The 16,246-nt window shown below is 37.3% G+C and overlaps 1 protein-coding gene across 1 annotated transcript in view; it reads right to left on the bottom strand.

The window, feature by feature from the left end:
* The window catches only part of LOC108308392 (ATP-binding cassette sub-family A member 3-like), a 154,478-nt gene that overhangs the window by 10,010 nt on the left and 128,222 nt on the right, over positions 1-16,246 (bottom strand). Inside the window, exons 23-24 of the mRNA XM_017534180.2 lie at positions 6,327-6,452; positions 5,898-6,092 (exon numbers count right to left, since the gene is read on the bottom strand). Coding sequence (XP_017389669.1) covers positions 5,898-6,092; positions 6,327-6,452 — 321 coding nt within the window. The remainder of the gene's footprint in view (positions 1-5,897; positions 6,093-6,326; positions 6,453-16,246) is intronic.

Here is a 16,246-nt window from a genome sequence, read left to right as displayed (position 1 = left end):
TTTTTGTATTTTTAGTAGAGACAGGGTTTTGCCATGTTGGCCAGGCTAGTTCGAACTCCTGACCTCAGGTGATCTGCCTGCCTCGGCCTCCCAAAGGGCTGGGATTACAGGCATGAGCTGTCACTCCCGGTCTGAATATTACATATGAATAAAAGGTTCAATTCAGGATGAAGATATATAAAAAGTATAAACATTTACACACCTAATAGCAGACCATGAAAATAGATGAAGAAAAACAATTCTATAATAATAGTTGGATATTTTAATATCCTACTCTCATTAATGGGTAGCAAACAGACAGAAGATCAAAAAGGAAATAAAGACCTTAAGTAACACATAAACCAATGAGATCTAACTAACGTATGCAGAACACTAATCAACAAAACAGAGTACACATTCTTTTCACGGGCGCGTGGGACATCTTCCAGGCTGGACCGTATTTTAGGACACAAATTAAATCTGAGTAGATTTGAAAAGATAAACCATCTTTCCAACCATGACTGGATGAATTTAGGTATTGTTAAGAGGCGAAAACCTGGAAAATTCACAAATTTGCAGATTTACACACTCTTAAATAACCAATGGCTAAATGAAGAAATAAGAGAATTTAGAAAATGATTAGAGATGAGTGAAAACAAAACACTACATAAAAACTCATGGGACCCAGCAAAAGCAGTATTCAAGGGGAAATTTATAGCTACATTCTGTCCTTGGAGAAAATGGTCAGCACTGCCCCCAAAGTAGTGGCTGACAAGTTCTTACAATGGACTGCCCCAAGTCACCCTGAGGTGGGGCCAATTGGCATTCCAAAGAAAGAAGTACTAGAAAATAGTCCAAAACATTTATTAGGAAAATTCACATACAAGAGTTGTGGTTGTCCTTGTGATGATAGTAAGAAAGATGTTCTACCTAGGTATGACTATAAAGAGGGAGTTGGTTTACAGAGTCTGAATGAGTATTTAAATAATTTTGCTCAGGGCCAGGGCTACTTTTTATGTGTTTAGCAAGATGTTTGACCTTTCAGTTTTGGGCAACAACTTAAACAACTTTATCAGTGTCTTGGAATGTTCCTTGGTAGCTTCTAGGCTCTGGCTTGGGTCCAAGCCTGTAGGGGAAGGCATAAAGCTGATCCTGAGCACCAGCTCAGGTTGGTCAAGGCACTCTGTTTTCTCAGTCAGGACAAAGATAGAAAACAGGAAGCAATGGGGGGCCATGCAAGTTACAAATTCTTACATTAAAAAACAAAGAAACAAAAATAAACATGGAAACCAGCTGTGTGACTCCTGGACGTAAGTCAACTTTCTGTTGATTCTGGCACCATGAAAAAGTGATGAATTCATGCAGACCTTGCTACTTCTACATTAAACAAGCAGTGACACCCTTACATTTAAAATTAGATCTGCCAGTATTTCATGAACCATAGTTGCTGCTCAGCATGTCTCTGAGTGGGAAAAGCCACCAAATATCAAGCACAAAGTTCAATGATATATACAGATTTGAACTAGTTTGGACACCAATATGGCCTTCTATGTAATATCTTCATAGCCCTGACTAGGAGTTCTTTTTCCCTATACTCCCATATTTAGATGGTGCTGGAGACCAAGTAATTTCCTGTCTCTTGACTCTACTATAACCACTATAGCAACCTAGCAACCAACCCATTTTTTTCTCCAGGCAAAGATAATACAACAACAATGACAAAAAAGGGAGCATCCTAGCAAATTATAACCATGATCCAGTTTTATATCCCTAAAGATTGACTCAGTCAGGCTGCTTTGACCCCGACTTCTATTTGGAAGAGATAGCTGCAGTTGATATGAAATCAGATCTCATAGTCAATACAGATTCTAAGAAGCTTGGTGGTAATGTGGCATTTTCCAAGTTAATCAGAGTGAGTTTCTCTATGGACTTATCTCTTCTCTGGATTTATTTTCCTCTTCTTAATTTTTATTGAATTTTTATTCATCTATTCTGTTCATATTGTATAAGGCATAGGGGAATATGTTTAATAGACTGATATATTTTTTCTTTAAAAGATTAGTTACATTTCTATACACCAACAATAAAACCACCCAAAGGAAATTAAAAAAAAATTTAATTTATATAGCATCAAAAAGAACAAAATGCATAGGAATAGACTTAACCAATAAGTTAAAAGTCTTGGACACTGAAAACTATAAAAATTGCTGAAAAATTAAAGACAACATAAAGAAATAGGACTACATCTCATGTTCATGGATTGAGAGAATTACTATTACTGTTAAAATAATCTATAGATTCAATGTAATTTCTATCAAAATCCTGACAATTTTTTTTTGTGGAAGTAGAAAAGTGCATCCTAAAATTCACATAGAACCTTCAGGAACCCAAATGGCCAAAACAATCTTTTGAAAAGGAAGGATGAAATTGGAGGACTAATACTTTATACATTCAAAACTTACTGAAAAGTTTCAGTAATAAAAATACAGACATATAGATTAGTAAAATAAAACAGTGATCCAGAAACAAATCTTTAGGAAATGATCAACTGAATCACACACGGGTGCCAAGACCATTCAATAGGCAAAGGACAGTCTTTTCAACAAATGGCACTGAGAAAACTGGATGTTCAAATGAATAAGATTGATGTTGGATCCTTACCTTACACCACATACCATGATAAACTCAAAATGGATCAAAGACCTAATATATGAGTTAAACTATAAAACTATTAGGAAAAAAATGAGGAATAACTTCATGACATTGAATTTACTAGATTTTGTGGATAAGACACTAAAATCACAGGCAACAAAAGAAAAATTAGATAAACTGAACTTCAAAGATTTGTTCACTAGAGGACACCAGAAAAGGTAACCCACAGAATGGGAAAAAACTATTTACAAATCTTCTGTGAATTAATATCCAGAATATGTAAAGGATTCCTCCAACTCAACAGCAACAAAAACCAAACAACCCAATTTTAAAGTCATGCAAATGATTAATATAGGCACTTCTCCAAAGAAGATATACAAATGGCCAATATGCACATGAAAAAAAAAATGCCCAACATCACTAATTGTTAGGGAAATGCAAATCAAAACTATAATGGGATACCACCTCACACTCATCAGGATGGCTACGATTAAAACAAAAATTAAGAAATGTTAGGGATTATATGGATAAGTTAGAACTCTTGTGCATTGCTGGTGGGAATGTAAAATGATACAGCTACTGTAAAATACAGTATAGAATTTCTTATGAAAATGATCATAGAATTACTATATGATTCTGCATTCCACCTATAGATACATATCCCAAATAATCAAAAGCAGGGCTCAAACAGTTATTTGTATACCAATGTTTATAGCTGCATTATTTGCAAGAGCCAAAAGGTACAAACAACCCAAATGTCCATAAATGGATGAATGGATAAACAAAATGTTGTATACTCATACAAAGGAATATTATTCAGCCTTAAAACTAATGCATTTTTTTTTTTTTTGAGATGGAGTTTCACAATTGTTGCTCAGCCTGGAGTGCAATGGCACAATCCTGGCACACTACAACCTCTGCCTCCTCGGTTCAGGCAATTCCTCTGCCTCAGCTTCCCGAGTAGTTGGGATTGCAGGCATGAACCACCATGCCTGGCTAATTTTTGCATTTTTAGTAGAGATGGGGTTTCAGCACGCTGGCCAGGCTAGTCTTGTACACCTGACCTCAAGTGATCCGCCCACTTTGGCCTCCCAAAGTGCTGGTATTACAAGCATGAGGCACTGCACCCAGCCAAACTGAATGAAATTCGAATACATAGGTGAACCTTGAAGGCATTGTGCTAGGTGAAGCGTATCAGATATAAAAAGAAAACATTATATGATTCTACTTACATGAGGTACCTAGTATAGTCAAATTCATAGAGACAGAAAGTAGAACAGTAGTCACTAAGGAGTTAATGGAGGGAAGAGGAGTTGTTGACTGAGTAGAGATATTTAATTTAGGTTAAGGAAAAGTTCTGAAGATGAAGAGTGGTGATGGGCATAAAATAATGTGAATGTACTTAATGGCACTGAATTCTACATTCAGCAATGCTTAATATAATAAATTTTATATTATGCACTTTTACCACAATAGAAAGACAATGTAGAAGTTTTTTTAAGGCCTAAATAAATGAAAATATTACCATCTATTGCATAAAATATGATAAATATTTTAGAATCTTAGAGTTGGAGAAATTTTCTGAGGCTTGAAAGAGTTCCCTCAGATTTACTGAACTTTGAATCAGTCTTTGTAAAAGGCTGATATTTTGCCCATATGCCTGTTCTCTTTTTAAATATGATGTTTTATATGAACTACCTTTTTAATTCTCAATTTAGCTTTTGCTCCTTAGTACTAAATTCACTTAATCTTTTTCTCCATTATGCACAGTCAGGAAACTGGACTGTTTTATGCCACCTTTATGTTCCCCAAGGGTATAAATGGTATGAACAAAGATAGGGGAGACCTCATGTTCCCGGACTTTTTTGCAAGGACCACCTGGTAGGAACAGATCACCTCCTGCCATCATGTATCACTCCTTCCTCTGTTTCTTTAACTTCTCCCTTTCTAGTATAAATGTGCTTGAGTTATTCAACCTATGAAATATTTTCTGTCCTTATCAAAAATCTGGGTGAATTTTCATTCTTCATTTTGCCTCACAGTGAATCTTCTTCAAAGTGCAATCCACATTTTTAGCTTCACTTCTGGTTACCAGATGATATTCTTTGGCTGTGTCTCCACCCAGATCTCATCTTGAATCTTCACAATTTTTGCTTAGGCTGGAGTGCAATGGCACAATCTTGGCACACTACAACCTCTGCCTCATAATTTCCACTTGTCATGGAAGGGATCTGGTGGGAGGTAATTGAATCATGGGGGCTGGCCTTTCCTGAGCTGTTCTTGTGATAGTGAATGAGTCTCATGACTTATGAGATCTGATGGTTTTATAAATGGGAATTCCCCTGCGCACACTTTCTTGCCTGTCGCCATGTGGGACATGGCATTGCTCCTCATTTGCCTTCTGCTGTGATTGTGAGGCCTCCTCAGCCATGTGGAACTGTGAGTCAATTAAATCTCTTTCATTTATAAATTATCCAGTCTCAGGTATGTCTTTATTAGCAGGATGAGAACAGACTAATAAACTAGACTACTGGGACTAGTCTATCCCACAGAATGCTCTCCCAACCCCCTCTCGCTGCTTCCATGGTGATAGTGGCTGATGTGATTAAGTGAGGAGAAAAGAATTACACTATTTCAGGCTCTTGTTACACCTACCCACTTAACCCTAGTACAGTTGTCCTTGCCAACCTCATCGGTGAAGTTCTACTTACTGAAACCAACGTACACTATCTAGGCTTTACCTTGCCTTAGTCTTCCTGGGATTTGATACATTTGATAATTCCCTTATTCTTGAAATTCTCCCCACACTTAGCTTCTTTCCAAGGTTACATCCTCTCTTCCAATGACTGGCAGATGTAGAGATACAAAGGCTAGCAACTTTGCTTCAGTTGGATTTGTGAAAGCCCATCTTGCTGCAGAGCTCCCAGTAAGATGGAGCAAGGTCTCAGGTGCAACTGAATTGCAGGTTATCTTCTCCTGCTGCCCAGCCTTGCCATCCTTACACCCTTAGAGTACCTTGTCTGGCATATGTTAGATCTAATGTTGAAAGAACTTGCCTTTTACTTAAACAGTTTCAAAAAACATAAAAGACACTCTTGTTTTAGATTCTGTTCTTACTGCTTCACTCACTCTTTACAAGTTGGTTTCCCAGAATCCATTGATTGCATCAACAACATAGATTGCATTAATACATACCATATTTCCCATATCCCCTCCCTAGCCAACTATCTATTACCTGAACCTGAGTCATTCATTATGCTTCTTACCTGTAGGATATCTTTTGTGATGCTAAAGCCATCAATGAACACATCTCCAGAAGTAGGACTCTCTTCCCCAGTCAAAATTTGGAAAGTAGTTGTTTTTCCAGCTCCATTGTATCCAAGCAATCCAAAGCACTCCCCCTTTTGGATTGCAAGAGAGATATTTTTTACAGCCAGGATGGCTGGAGACTTAAAATAGATCTTAAAAAAAAAATCCAGGAAACACAATTCAGTAAAGAATACTTATAGGCAAAATACAGTCAGTAATATCTCAGACCCCTATGGATCACTACTTCAGACAGTTTCACGATAACTCTTCTATTCTACTGGGAGAATACATATAGAGCCCAAAGAACCACAGAGAGCCCTTGGCACCAAAGGCACACTCTTAAGTAGAAATGAAGCCAGTGTAGGTTAGCCATTGAATTATATTACCTTTATGAGTTCTTTAATAAGTACTGTGGAATTCAGCAACTCCTGAGGCTGCTCCAGGATTCTCTTTCTTTCGTTTTGTACATCTTCATCTTCTGATTGCCCAGATAATTCCTTGGCCACTATATCCTGTATTTTCAAACAAAAATTATAGAGGCAGATGCCCTTTAGGCATCTGTTTTAGACTGGGTGGCTTCATGAAAGCTAAAGTGGGGATCCTATTAAAAAGATGTTAAAACAGAAAGTTTGAGTCATTTCTAAGAGACTTCGTGAATATCATTTCAGCTCTCACGTACAATTTGATAAGTGGTGAGTAGTAAATAATTCACCAGGGAAAGAAAGAAATTCACCAGGGAGAGGAAAAAGGCACTCACATAGTTGAGAGAATATGAAACAATGTATGCTTTAATATTTTGAAAGACAACTTAAAGCATTTAAAACAGAAAAACAATTTTATCACCTGGATTTTTAAGAAGAAAATCATCTCAAGAGAGTAAAATGCTTTTAAACATATAGTAATGAGTTTGTAATGATAAATACTTTTTGAAGGGAATGGGAGTTAAGAAATTCAGCAAGATTTTAAAGAATTTTTCCTAAGAAACTCACTGGACCCCATGGCCTATGTTTTTAAGATAAATGTTACAGATATTAATGCTCTTTATTAGCAGCATGAGAACAGTCACCTTGACTAGACCAAGTAGTTTCAGAAAACAGATCCAAACATGTTAGAACAGAAATTTAGCATAATTTTCAAGACATTTTTGTCCAATTATTTCAGAACATATTGATTTTTGTTTTCTATAGATTAAGAAATCAGGATTATATAACTTGTTTTTTCATGAGGTGAATCAGACACCTCATGAAAAACTGAAGCCACATTAAGATCAAATTAATACGATTTGTTACAACCACAGAATGTTCAACATATAGAATAAGGACTGACTCTTTTTTATGAAGGAGAGAGAAAAAATCAGTAAGACTTGACATGGAGTAATTTTGAGACTTCCAGAATAGCAGTGTAACAGGTCTGTGAACGTGTACCCCAGTGAAACTGATGAAAGTTGTTTTTAAAATATAACCACTTAAAGCCTTTAGTTATGATTCTACCTTAGCCATTTTCTGTTGCTTATAACAGAGTACTGGAAACTGGGTAATTTATATAAAGAGAGGCAATTTGTTTGTTGCAATTATGGAGACTGGGTAGTCCAAGCACATGGTTCAGCATCTGGTGAGGGCTTACTCCTGGTGGGGGCTTTCTACAGAGTCCTGAAGCAGCAAAGAACATCACCTGGTGAGAGAGCTGACATACTTAATCTTATGCTAACATGCTTGATCAGGTTGCTTTCCCTCTTCTTATAAAGCTACCAGTTCCACCTCCATGTTAACTCATCAATCCATTAATCAATAGATTAATCCATTCATAACAGCAGAGTCCTCAGGATCCAATCACCTCTTAAATGCCCCACCTTTCAATATGGCCACAATAGGGATTCAGTTTCCAATACACGAAATGTGGGAAACACATTCAAACCAGAGAAGACCCTAAGGACATACAACAAATGAAGAAACATTTATTCAAGAAAACCTATTAGACTTATTAAGAACAGTGAAATCCAGTGGGATTTGAATCATGGCACAACCCCCTTTCCCTCCCCACAGGCCAGTGTGGCAGAACATTACTCTAGGCAGGTTCAGCCAAAAATATTGGACTGCCTTTTCCCCCAGCTTCCAATCAAGGGCTAAGGTATATTTCTGTAAGGGGAAGAGGATTAGCATTTCTCATCCCATTCCTAGCAACCTGTTGCAGAGTCTAAGATTTGGGTAAGTACAGCTATGGCTTTGGGTCTCCCTTCTTCCACTCAGCCCCGACTCATAAGGTGGAGAATACCTTGGGCATGAGGTGCTATACTGGGTACTGGACCCTGGTTCATTCATAGCAAAAAGGTTTCATGCTTGGAGAGGCAAGCCAAGAAGACCAGAGACTACTGTCCTTCACTGGACATCCAACCCTGAAGCAGAAAAGCATACCACTATCCCAGCTCAGAGATTTTGCCCTGGCGGAGAGTTAGGTCGTAAGACAGAGAACTCCTCTGCTCTCCCCAATTTTATTGACTTAATTTGAAACAGAGGATGGAGGAAGTTAAAACTTAAGGATGCTGTAAAACACAATGGAGGTTTTGGTGGAAAGCAATTAACAGATGACTGATAGCTAGCTCTATTACAGATATAAATTAAACCATAGGCTAGCTAGTTTACTAAAGAGAACCAAGAAAAAAGACAGCTATGAAGAGCCCTCCTGGGGTGAGGATGAAGCTTAAACTCTGACTTCAAACTACTCATATAATTTAATTGGATCAGTTTTTAGAGAAATTCACACCCCAGGGCATTGTTGAAAACAATGAGAAATAAGAGATCAGTCAAGTTTAATAGCTGGATTAATATTAAACTTAGTGGAGTTTAATAGCTCGATGTGGTCAGGAAAAGAGACAGTCAAGGGCTCTGAAAAATCACTGTCATCCAGGGATGACTGTGCCCATGCCAAGATCTGTACCCTCTGAGGAACAACATCTGAGGCTTCAAACTGGAAGGGGGAGACTTCACTCAAACAGCCCAGTGAGCCACTAAGCAATAAACTAGCAAACAGCAACAAGTCCCTTGGTGAGAACAGTACCCGTAGTTATCAACATATATTATCTAACCAGTTTAGAGTTCAGTAAAAAAAAAAATTACAACATGTGCAAAGAAATATAAAAGTTTGTGTCACATATAGGAAAGAAACAGGCAACAGAAATTATGAAAGTGACCAGACATCAGTTGTAACAGACAAACACTTTAAAGTAGCCATTACAAATATATTCTAAAAGTAAGTGAAACCATGCTTAAAGAAATGAAGAAAGGTGTTATGGAAATGTTTTATCAAACAGACAATAATGAGATACAGATTATTAAAAATGAATCAAATATAGGTTCTAGAGTTGAAAAGTACTATAACTAAAATAAAAAACTCAGCAGAGGAGCTCAATAGTAGATGTAAAGAAAGAATTAGCAAATATGAAGATAGGCAGAAGGAGATAATGTAGTCTGAAGAACAAAAAGAAAACCAGTGAAGAAAAATGAACAAAGCCTCACGGGAATTTGGGACACCATTAAGCATACCAACATTTGCATATTGGGAATGCCAAACAAAAAGTCGAAAAAGGAACAGAAAAAATATTTGAAGAAGAAATGGCTGGAAACTTCCTAAATATGATGAAAAATATCAACCTACAAATCAAGGGGGCTTAACATATACCAAGCAGGATAAACACAAAGACATCTATGTGTAAACATATAAGTAAATTTGCTGAAAGCCGAAGACAAAGAGAAAAATCTCTTGAAATCAGCAAGAGAAAAACACTCATAGCCTACAAAAGAACCCCAATAAGTTGACAACTGACTTCTTATCAGAAACAGTTGAAGGCAGAAAGTAGGGGAATGACATGTGTGAAGTGCTGAAAGAAAAAACAAAAACTGTCAACGAGAATCCTATCTCCAGCAGAGCTATGTTTAAATAGTGAAGGCAAAAAGAGGACATAAGTTTTAGAAAATTTGTTGCTAGCTGACCTGTCTTTAAAGGAAGTTGTTCAGTTACAAGCAATTGACCCCTGACAGAAATTCAAATCCACACTTTAAAAGTGCTGATAAAGATAACTATGAAATTAAGAAATGGCATAAATGCATATTTCTTCTCCTTTCTTCCATTCGCTGACTTAAAGAACAACTGTACGAAACGATATATATATACACACTTTTTTGTATGTTTGGGCTTATAGCACAGAGAAATACAATATATTTGCTAATTTGCCAATAACAGCCCGAAGAAGGTAGGAGTGAACAAATCTGTGTTGGTCTAAAGAAATGACACTAGATGGTAACTCAAATACACAGGACCAAATAAAGAAAACCAGAAATGATAAATATAATGGTTGGTATAACAAGGGCTATAACTGTATACTTGCTCTACATTCTTCTCTTAGTTTATTTAAAAGATAAAACATTATATAAAGTAATGAATATGATAATGTATTGCTGGATCTGCAATGTGTAGATGTACAATGTATAATAATAGAAAAAAGAGGGGGAATAGAGAATACAGATATATAGGAATAAGGTTTTTACATCTCACTGAAATTAATTTAGTATTAAACTGAGGTAGATTTTGATAAGTTGAATAGATTTGATAAGCTTATTGCAAGCCCTAAAACAACTACTAAGAAAATTATTTTAAAAATATAGTTAAAAAAATATATATAGTAAAAGGTAATTGAAAGAATTGAAATGTTACTTTTTATAAAATTTTCACTCATTGCCAAGGAAAGCAGCAAAGGATGAAGAGAGGAACAAACAAATGAACAGAAAAAATGTAAAATGGCAAATATATCCAGCCATATCAATAATGACATTAAATGTTAATGGATTAAACAATGCAAACACAAGGCAGAAACTGTTAGACAGGATTTTTTTATTTTTATTTTTTTGAGATGGAGTCTCGCTCTGTCACCCAGGCTGGAGTGCAGTGGTGCAATCTTGGCTGACTGCAACTCTGCCTCCCGGGTTCAAGCGATTCTCCTGCCTCAGCCTCCTGAATAGCTGGGATTATAGGCACCCACCACCACGCCTGGCTAATTTTTGTATTTTTAGTAGACAAGAAGTTTCAGCATGTTGGCCAGGCTGGTCTTCAACTCCTGGCCTCAAGTGATCCACCCGCCTCAGCCTCTCAAAGTGCTGGGATTACAGGCATGAGCCACCGTGCCCAGCCAGACTAAATTTTAAAAAGTCGCAACTATATGCTGTCGTGATGGTTAGTTTCACATGTCAACTTGTTTAGGCCATGAGAGCCAGATATTTGGTAAAACACTAATCTACATGTTTTTGTAAAGATATTGAAACCACCTTTGCAAAAATTATAAATAACTGAGAAAATTATGACAGTGAAAGAGATCTAACCTAATAGACTCCATCTTGCTTCTAACCTCCAAGCCATCCTGGTTCATTCCTGGGCATAGGCTTAACTAACTTTGGAAGGATCTTAGTTTATAGTTTAACTTTGAAACAAATACAATAACAGCACTTTCCCAAAGCAAACTCTTTTCTTGCCTGCAGACTAGACTGTCTTTGCAGGACTAACAAATTAGTTACAAGATTAGAAATCATGGTTTAGGGTCATTCAGTGAGAGGCTGCAAGATTCTGAACCTCCCCAAATTGCTCCAGGGGATAACATCACTTATCTTAGGTTAAAACCTAAGATATTTTGCAGACCCTACACTCAGTGGATCACCTGGAGCCACCCAAATTGATAAACTGACTTATCTGGTCTTATGGCCCCCATGCAGGAACTAACTCAGCACAAGAGGATGACTTTGACTCCCTAAGATCTCATCACAGACCTGACCCATCAACACTCCCCACTTTCTGACTCCCTACCCACCAAATTACCCTTAAGAATCCAATCTCTGATTTTTTGGGCAGGCTAATTTGAGTAGCAATAAAACTCCAGTTTCCCATATAGCCAGCTCTGTGAATTTAACCATTTCTCGATTGCAATTCCCCTGTCTGGATAAATCAGCTCTGTCTTGACAGTGGGAAAGGAGAACTCATTGGGTAGTTATAATTTTTTCTTTTTGAGATGGAGTCTCGCTCTGTCGCCCAGGCTGGAGTGCAGTGGCACAATCTTGGCTCACTGCAACCTCTGCCTCCTGGATTCAAGCAATTCTTCTGCCTAAGCCTCCAGAGTAGCTGGGACTACAGGCACGTACCAAAACACCCAGATAGTTTTTGTATTTTTAGTGGAGATGAGGTTTCACCATATTGGCCAGGCTGGTCTTGAACTCCTGACCTTGTGATCTGCCAACCTTGGCTTCCCAAAGTGCTGGGATTATGGCATGAGCCACCAAGCCCGGCAACAGTTAAAATATTTAAAAATCTTCCCTGGGTCTCCTGTCTGCTAGCCTACCCTTCAGATTTTAAACATAACGGCATCCATAATCATGTGAGCTAATAAAATCTCAATCTCAATCAATCCCTCTCTCTCTTTCTCTGATAGTCCATGATTGATGTAGCAACAAAGGTTTGAAACCATTGGATACTCATAATCAAATACTTATAAGAGGCAAGGTTCTGGGTGACCATATATCTATGTATATGATACTGGTGAACATTTTTGTCAAACTAACAAGCATAATGAGATTAGCTAGATGCTTCTAAAATAGAGAAAGAAAAAGATAACCTCAGGGATTCAAATTTCCAGACGAAGGGCTACATAAATGACCTTAAATGTCTACATCTATCATGAAAGAGACTCATATCCTATAGCCACAGGGCTGAGATTGCCAAAAACAAACCCACAGCCTCATTCTGTGGGTGGCTGAATTACAACACAAATTGAACTCCCAACTTTGCAGAGTAACTACCATTAAAGTGAAGGCACTGTTTAGGAAGGAATGGTATCCTGAAGACTGGAATGAAGACAAGTGAGAAGATTCTGATGAAGCTGGGAACACTGAACTCCTACATTCTTATGAGACTTCTTAGCCAGTAGAAGCAGGTTCTCTGTGCCTATGTAAAAAAAAATTAACAATGCTTTGTCTAAGAAAGCTATAATGGCTTCCCCTGAGGTAGATGTCTTGCAAAACATTGGAAAACATTGCTGATTCTTCTCAGGACCCACCTCCACACATTTTTGCTTTTAGGGCTATAACTAGAGTGATTCCCAGCAGGTCCCTAAAGGTGAGGTACAAAGTGTGACTTATGAGGAGCTATGCTACACTCCAAAAGAACCACAGCACCAGTTAGGCCCCCACATCCTCCAGACTCCAGGTACTTAAGTACTTACAGTACTGAGCCTCCAGTTCTGCCTGGATACGAGGACAGACACCAAAGTCCCAGGATCCAGGCCATACTTTGTCCCTGGAACACCCCACCATCCACAGCGTGGGGCTGGCTCCCACAGCCCTACATCTCAGGCCTTCCCCAACATAGCCCTAGTCATCAAGTTGATACTCACAGACTGAACCTCCAGGCCTTACTCTATGGATACAGGCCCCAGATTGGGCACAGAGAAGTCCCTATGATCCCAAGCTCCAGTCTAGTGAGACAGATTTGATCTCCAGAGAGAACCTAAACTATAGAAGAGTCTCCAAACCAGGCAGTCTGTGGACCTACTCCAGTACCAGCTCAGCCCTGTAGATTCAGGTTCCAGGCCTAGCTCCGGGTCAGAACAATGTCAATGGCCCTGTTCTCTGAACCATCCCCATAACTTGGCTGACTACCATAGTTCTAAGCCCTACGCCAGTTCCAATGGCTCCAGGCACCAGGCCAGCATTCATAATCTTAGGACTCAGACCAGTGCCCATGGAACCAGGCTCCATGCTGATTCTAGCACCAGGGTGGCTTCACCTTTCAGGATAGCCTTTATGGTCCCATGGTCTGGCAGACCCTAGGTTCAGTTTTGCCCCAGTAGACTTAATGAACAAGACCGCCAGGGGATACAGGCTTAAGGCCCAGCCTCATCATCCCAGGCACCATACCTACCTACCAGCTATCCCTGTCAAAAGAACGGCCTGCCCAAAGACTCTAGCAGCAAGTCCGTACTTGAAACATGCCAGACAGTCTACTCAGAATCTCTGGACAGCTGACAGGTGAAAGCTTTCCCAGAAAAAGCCAATCTACAAAAACTGGAATTTGTTTGTACTTATTCAAATGTGCATACATCAAAGTAAGGCAAAAAGAAACATAAAAAACAAAAGAGACATAATGCCACCAATACCAAAACAAAAAACCACATCTCCCCCAGGAGCTGATACTCTTCAAAAAGATATACAAACAGCCTGACAAATAATTCAAAATAATTAAGAAGTGTCAAACATACTTCAAGAAAATGTAACAACAACAATGAACAAGTCAATTAAACCAGGTAAACAATAATGACTCAAATGAGAAATTTAACAGAGAGATTGAAATTTAAAAAAATCAAACAAAAATTCTGGAGCTAAAAATATAACAAATGAAATAAAAATTACAATAGAGAGTATGAAAAGAAGACTTGATCAAGCAGAAGAAAGAATCTGTAGTTCATTTGAACATGCAGACAAGTTATTTGAAAGCAGACAGAAGAGAAAAAAGATTAAAAATAATGAAAAAGAATAAAGAAACCTCATGGATTTATGAGATAACATCAAAAAAGCAAATACTTGACTTCTAGGAGTTAGCAAAGGAGAATAAAAAAGCAAATGAAACTTTATTTAAATAAATAATAGCAGAACACTTTACAAATTTGGGGAAAGGTATACATTTCCAGGTACAGGAGAGTCAAATGTGTTCAATCAGATTCAATTTAAATAATACTATACCTAGACATGTTAAAATCAAATTGTCAAAAGTCAAGTACAAAAAGATCTTGAAAGTGGCAAGAGAAAAAAGCAAATAGCATATATAAAGGAGGTCCAATAAGGCTAGCAGCAAATTTCTCAACAGAGACCTAACAGACCAAGAGAGAATGGGATGATATATTTGTGCTCAAGGAAAAACAAAACTGCCATTCAAGAATGCTATACTCTGCATACCTGTCATTCACAAATGAACGAGAGGTAAAGACTTTTCCAGGCAAACAAAATTGAAGGGATTTCATTACCACCAGATCCATCTTACAAGAGATGCTAATAAAATTTCTTTAAGATGAAAGAAAAGGGTGCTAATGAGTAACAGAAAAACATATGAAAAAATGAAACTCACTGGTAAAAGTAAGCATACAGTCAAATGCAGAGTACTCCAATATTGTAATGGTGGAACGAATCACTTTTAACTTTAGTATAAAGGTTGAAAGACAAAATACAGTATTTTCTTAAGTGAAACATAATATAACAGAAAGTAAACTGTGACATTAAAAATTTGAAGTGTGGAAAGAGAAGGAGTAAATTTCAGAATTTTGAAATATGATCAAATTATGATCAAATTAAGTTATTATCAGCTTAAAGTAGCCTGCTATAACCATAAAAAGTTTCTTGGGAATCATTATGGTAAATGCAAAAAAACAAAGCAGCTAAAAAGAGATAGAAAATAAACACTTAAAGTATACCAGTAGAGCAAATCATTTAATTAATAAGGAGATAGCAAGAGAGGGAGAAAAGGAACAAAGGATCTACACAATAATCATAAAGCAACAAAATAAAAGTAGTTATCCATCAATAATTATGTTCAATGTAAATGAATTAAAATCTCCAATCAAAAGATATAGAGTGGCTGAAATATATACCACCTACAAAAGACTCAGTTCACCTGCAGGGACACACCTAGACTGAAAATGAAGGGATAAAGATAATATTTCATACAAATGAAAACCAAAAAAAGAGCAGAAGTAGCTATGATAAAATAAGCTTTAAGTCAAAAACTGTAAAACAAGATAAAGAAGGTCATTTTATTATGATAAAGGAGACAATTTATCAAGAGGATGTAGCAATTATAAACATACATGCACCCAACATTGGATCACCTAAATATATAAAGCAAGTCTTAATAGATCTGAAGGGAGAGATAAACTGTAATACAAGAATAGTAGGAAACTTCAATACCATACTTACAGCAATGTACAGCTCATCCATTCAGAAAATCAGTACAGAAACACCGGACTTAAACAACACTTTAGACCAAGTGGAACTAATGGACATATACAGTACATTTGATACACCACCAGTAGAATACAAATTATTCTATAGTGTACCCAGAACATTCTCCAGGAGAGCTCACATGTTAGGCTACAGTACAAGTCTTAACACATTTCAGAAGGCTGAGATCATATCAAGATCTTTTCTGACCACAATAGTATCAGACTAGCAATCAATAACATTAACAATTTTGAAAAATTCACAAATACATGAAAATTAAAGAA

Source organism: Cebus imitator, unplaced genomic scaffold (genome assembly GCF_001604975.1).
Source record: "Cebus imitator isolate Cc_AM_T3 unplaced genomic scaffold, Cebus_imitator-1.0 Scaffold85, whole genome shotgun sequence".
In the NCBI taxonomy this organism is placed as follows: Eukaryota; Metazoa; Chordata; class Mammalia; order Primates; family Cebidae; genus Cebus; species Cebus imitator.
The sequence above is the reverse complement of the archived record's forward strand: the minus strand, read 5'-3'. Positions and strand labels throughout refer to the sequence as shown.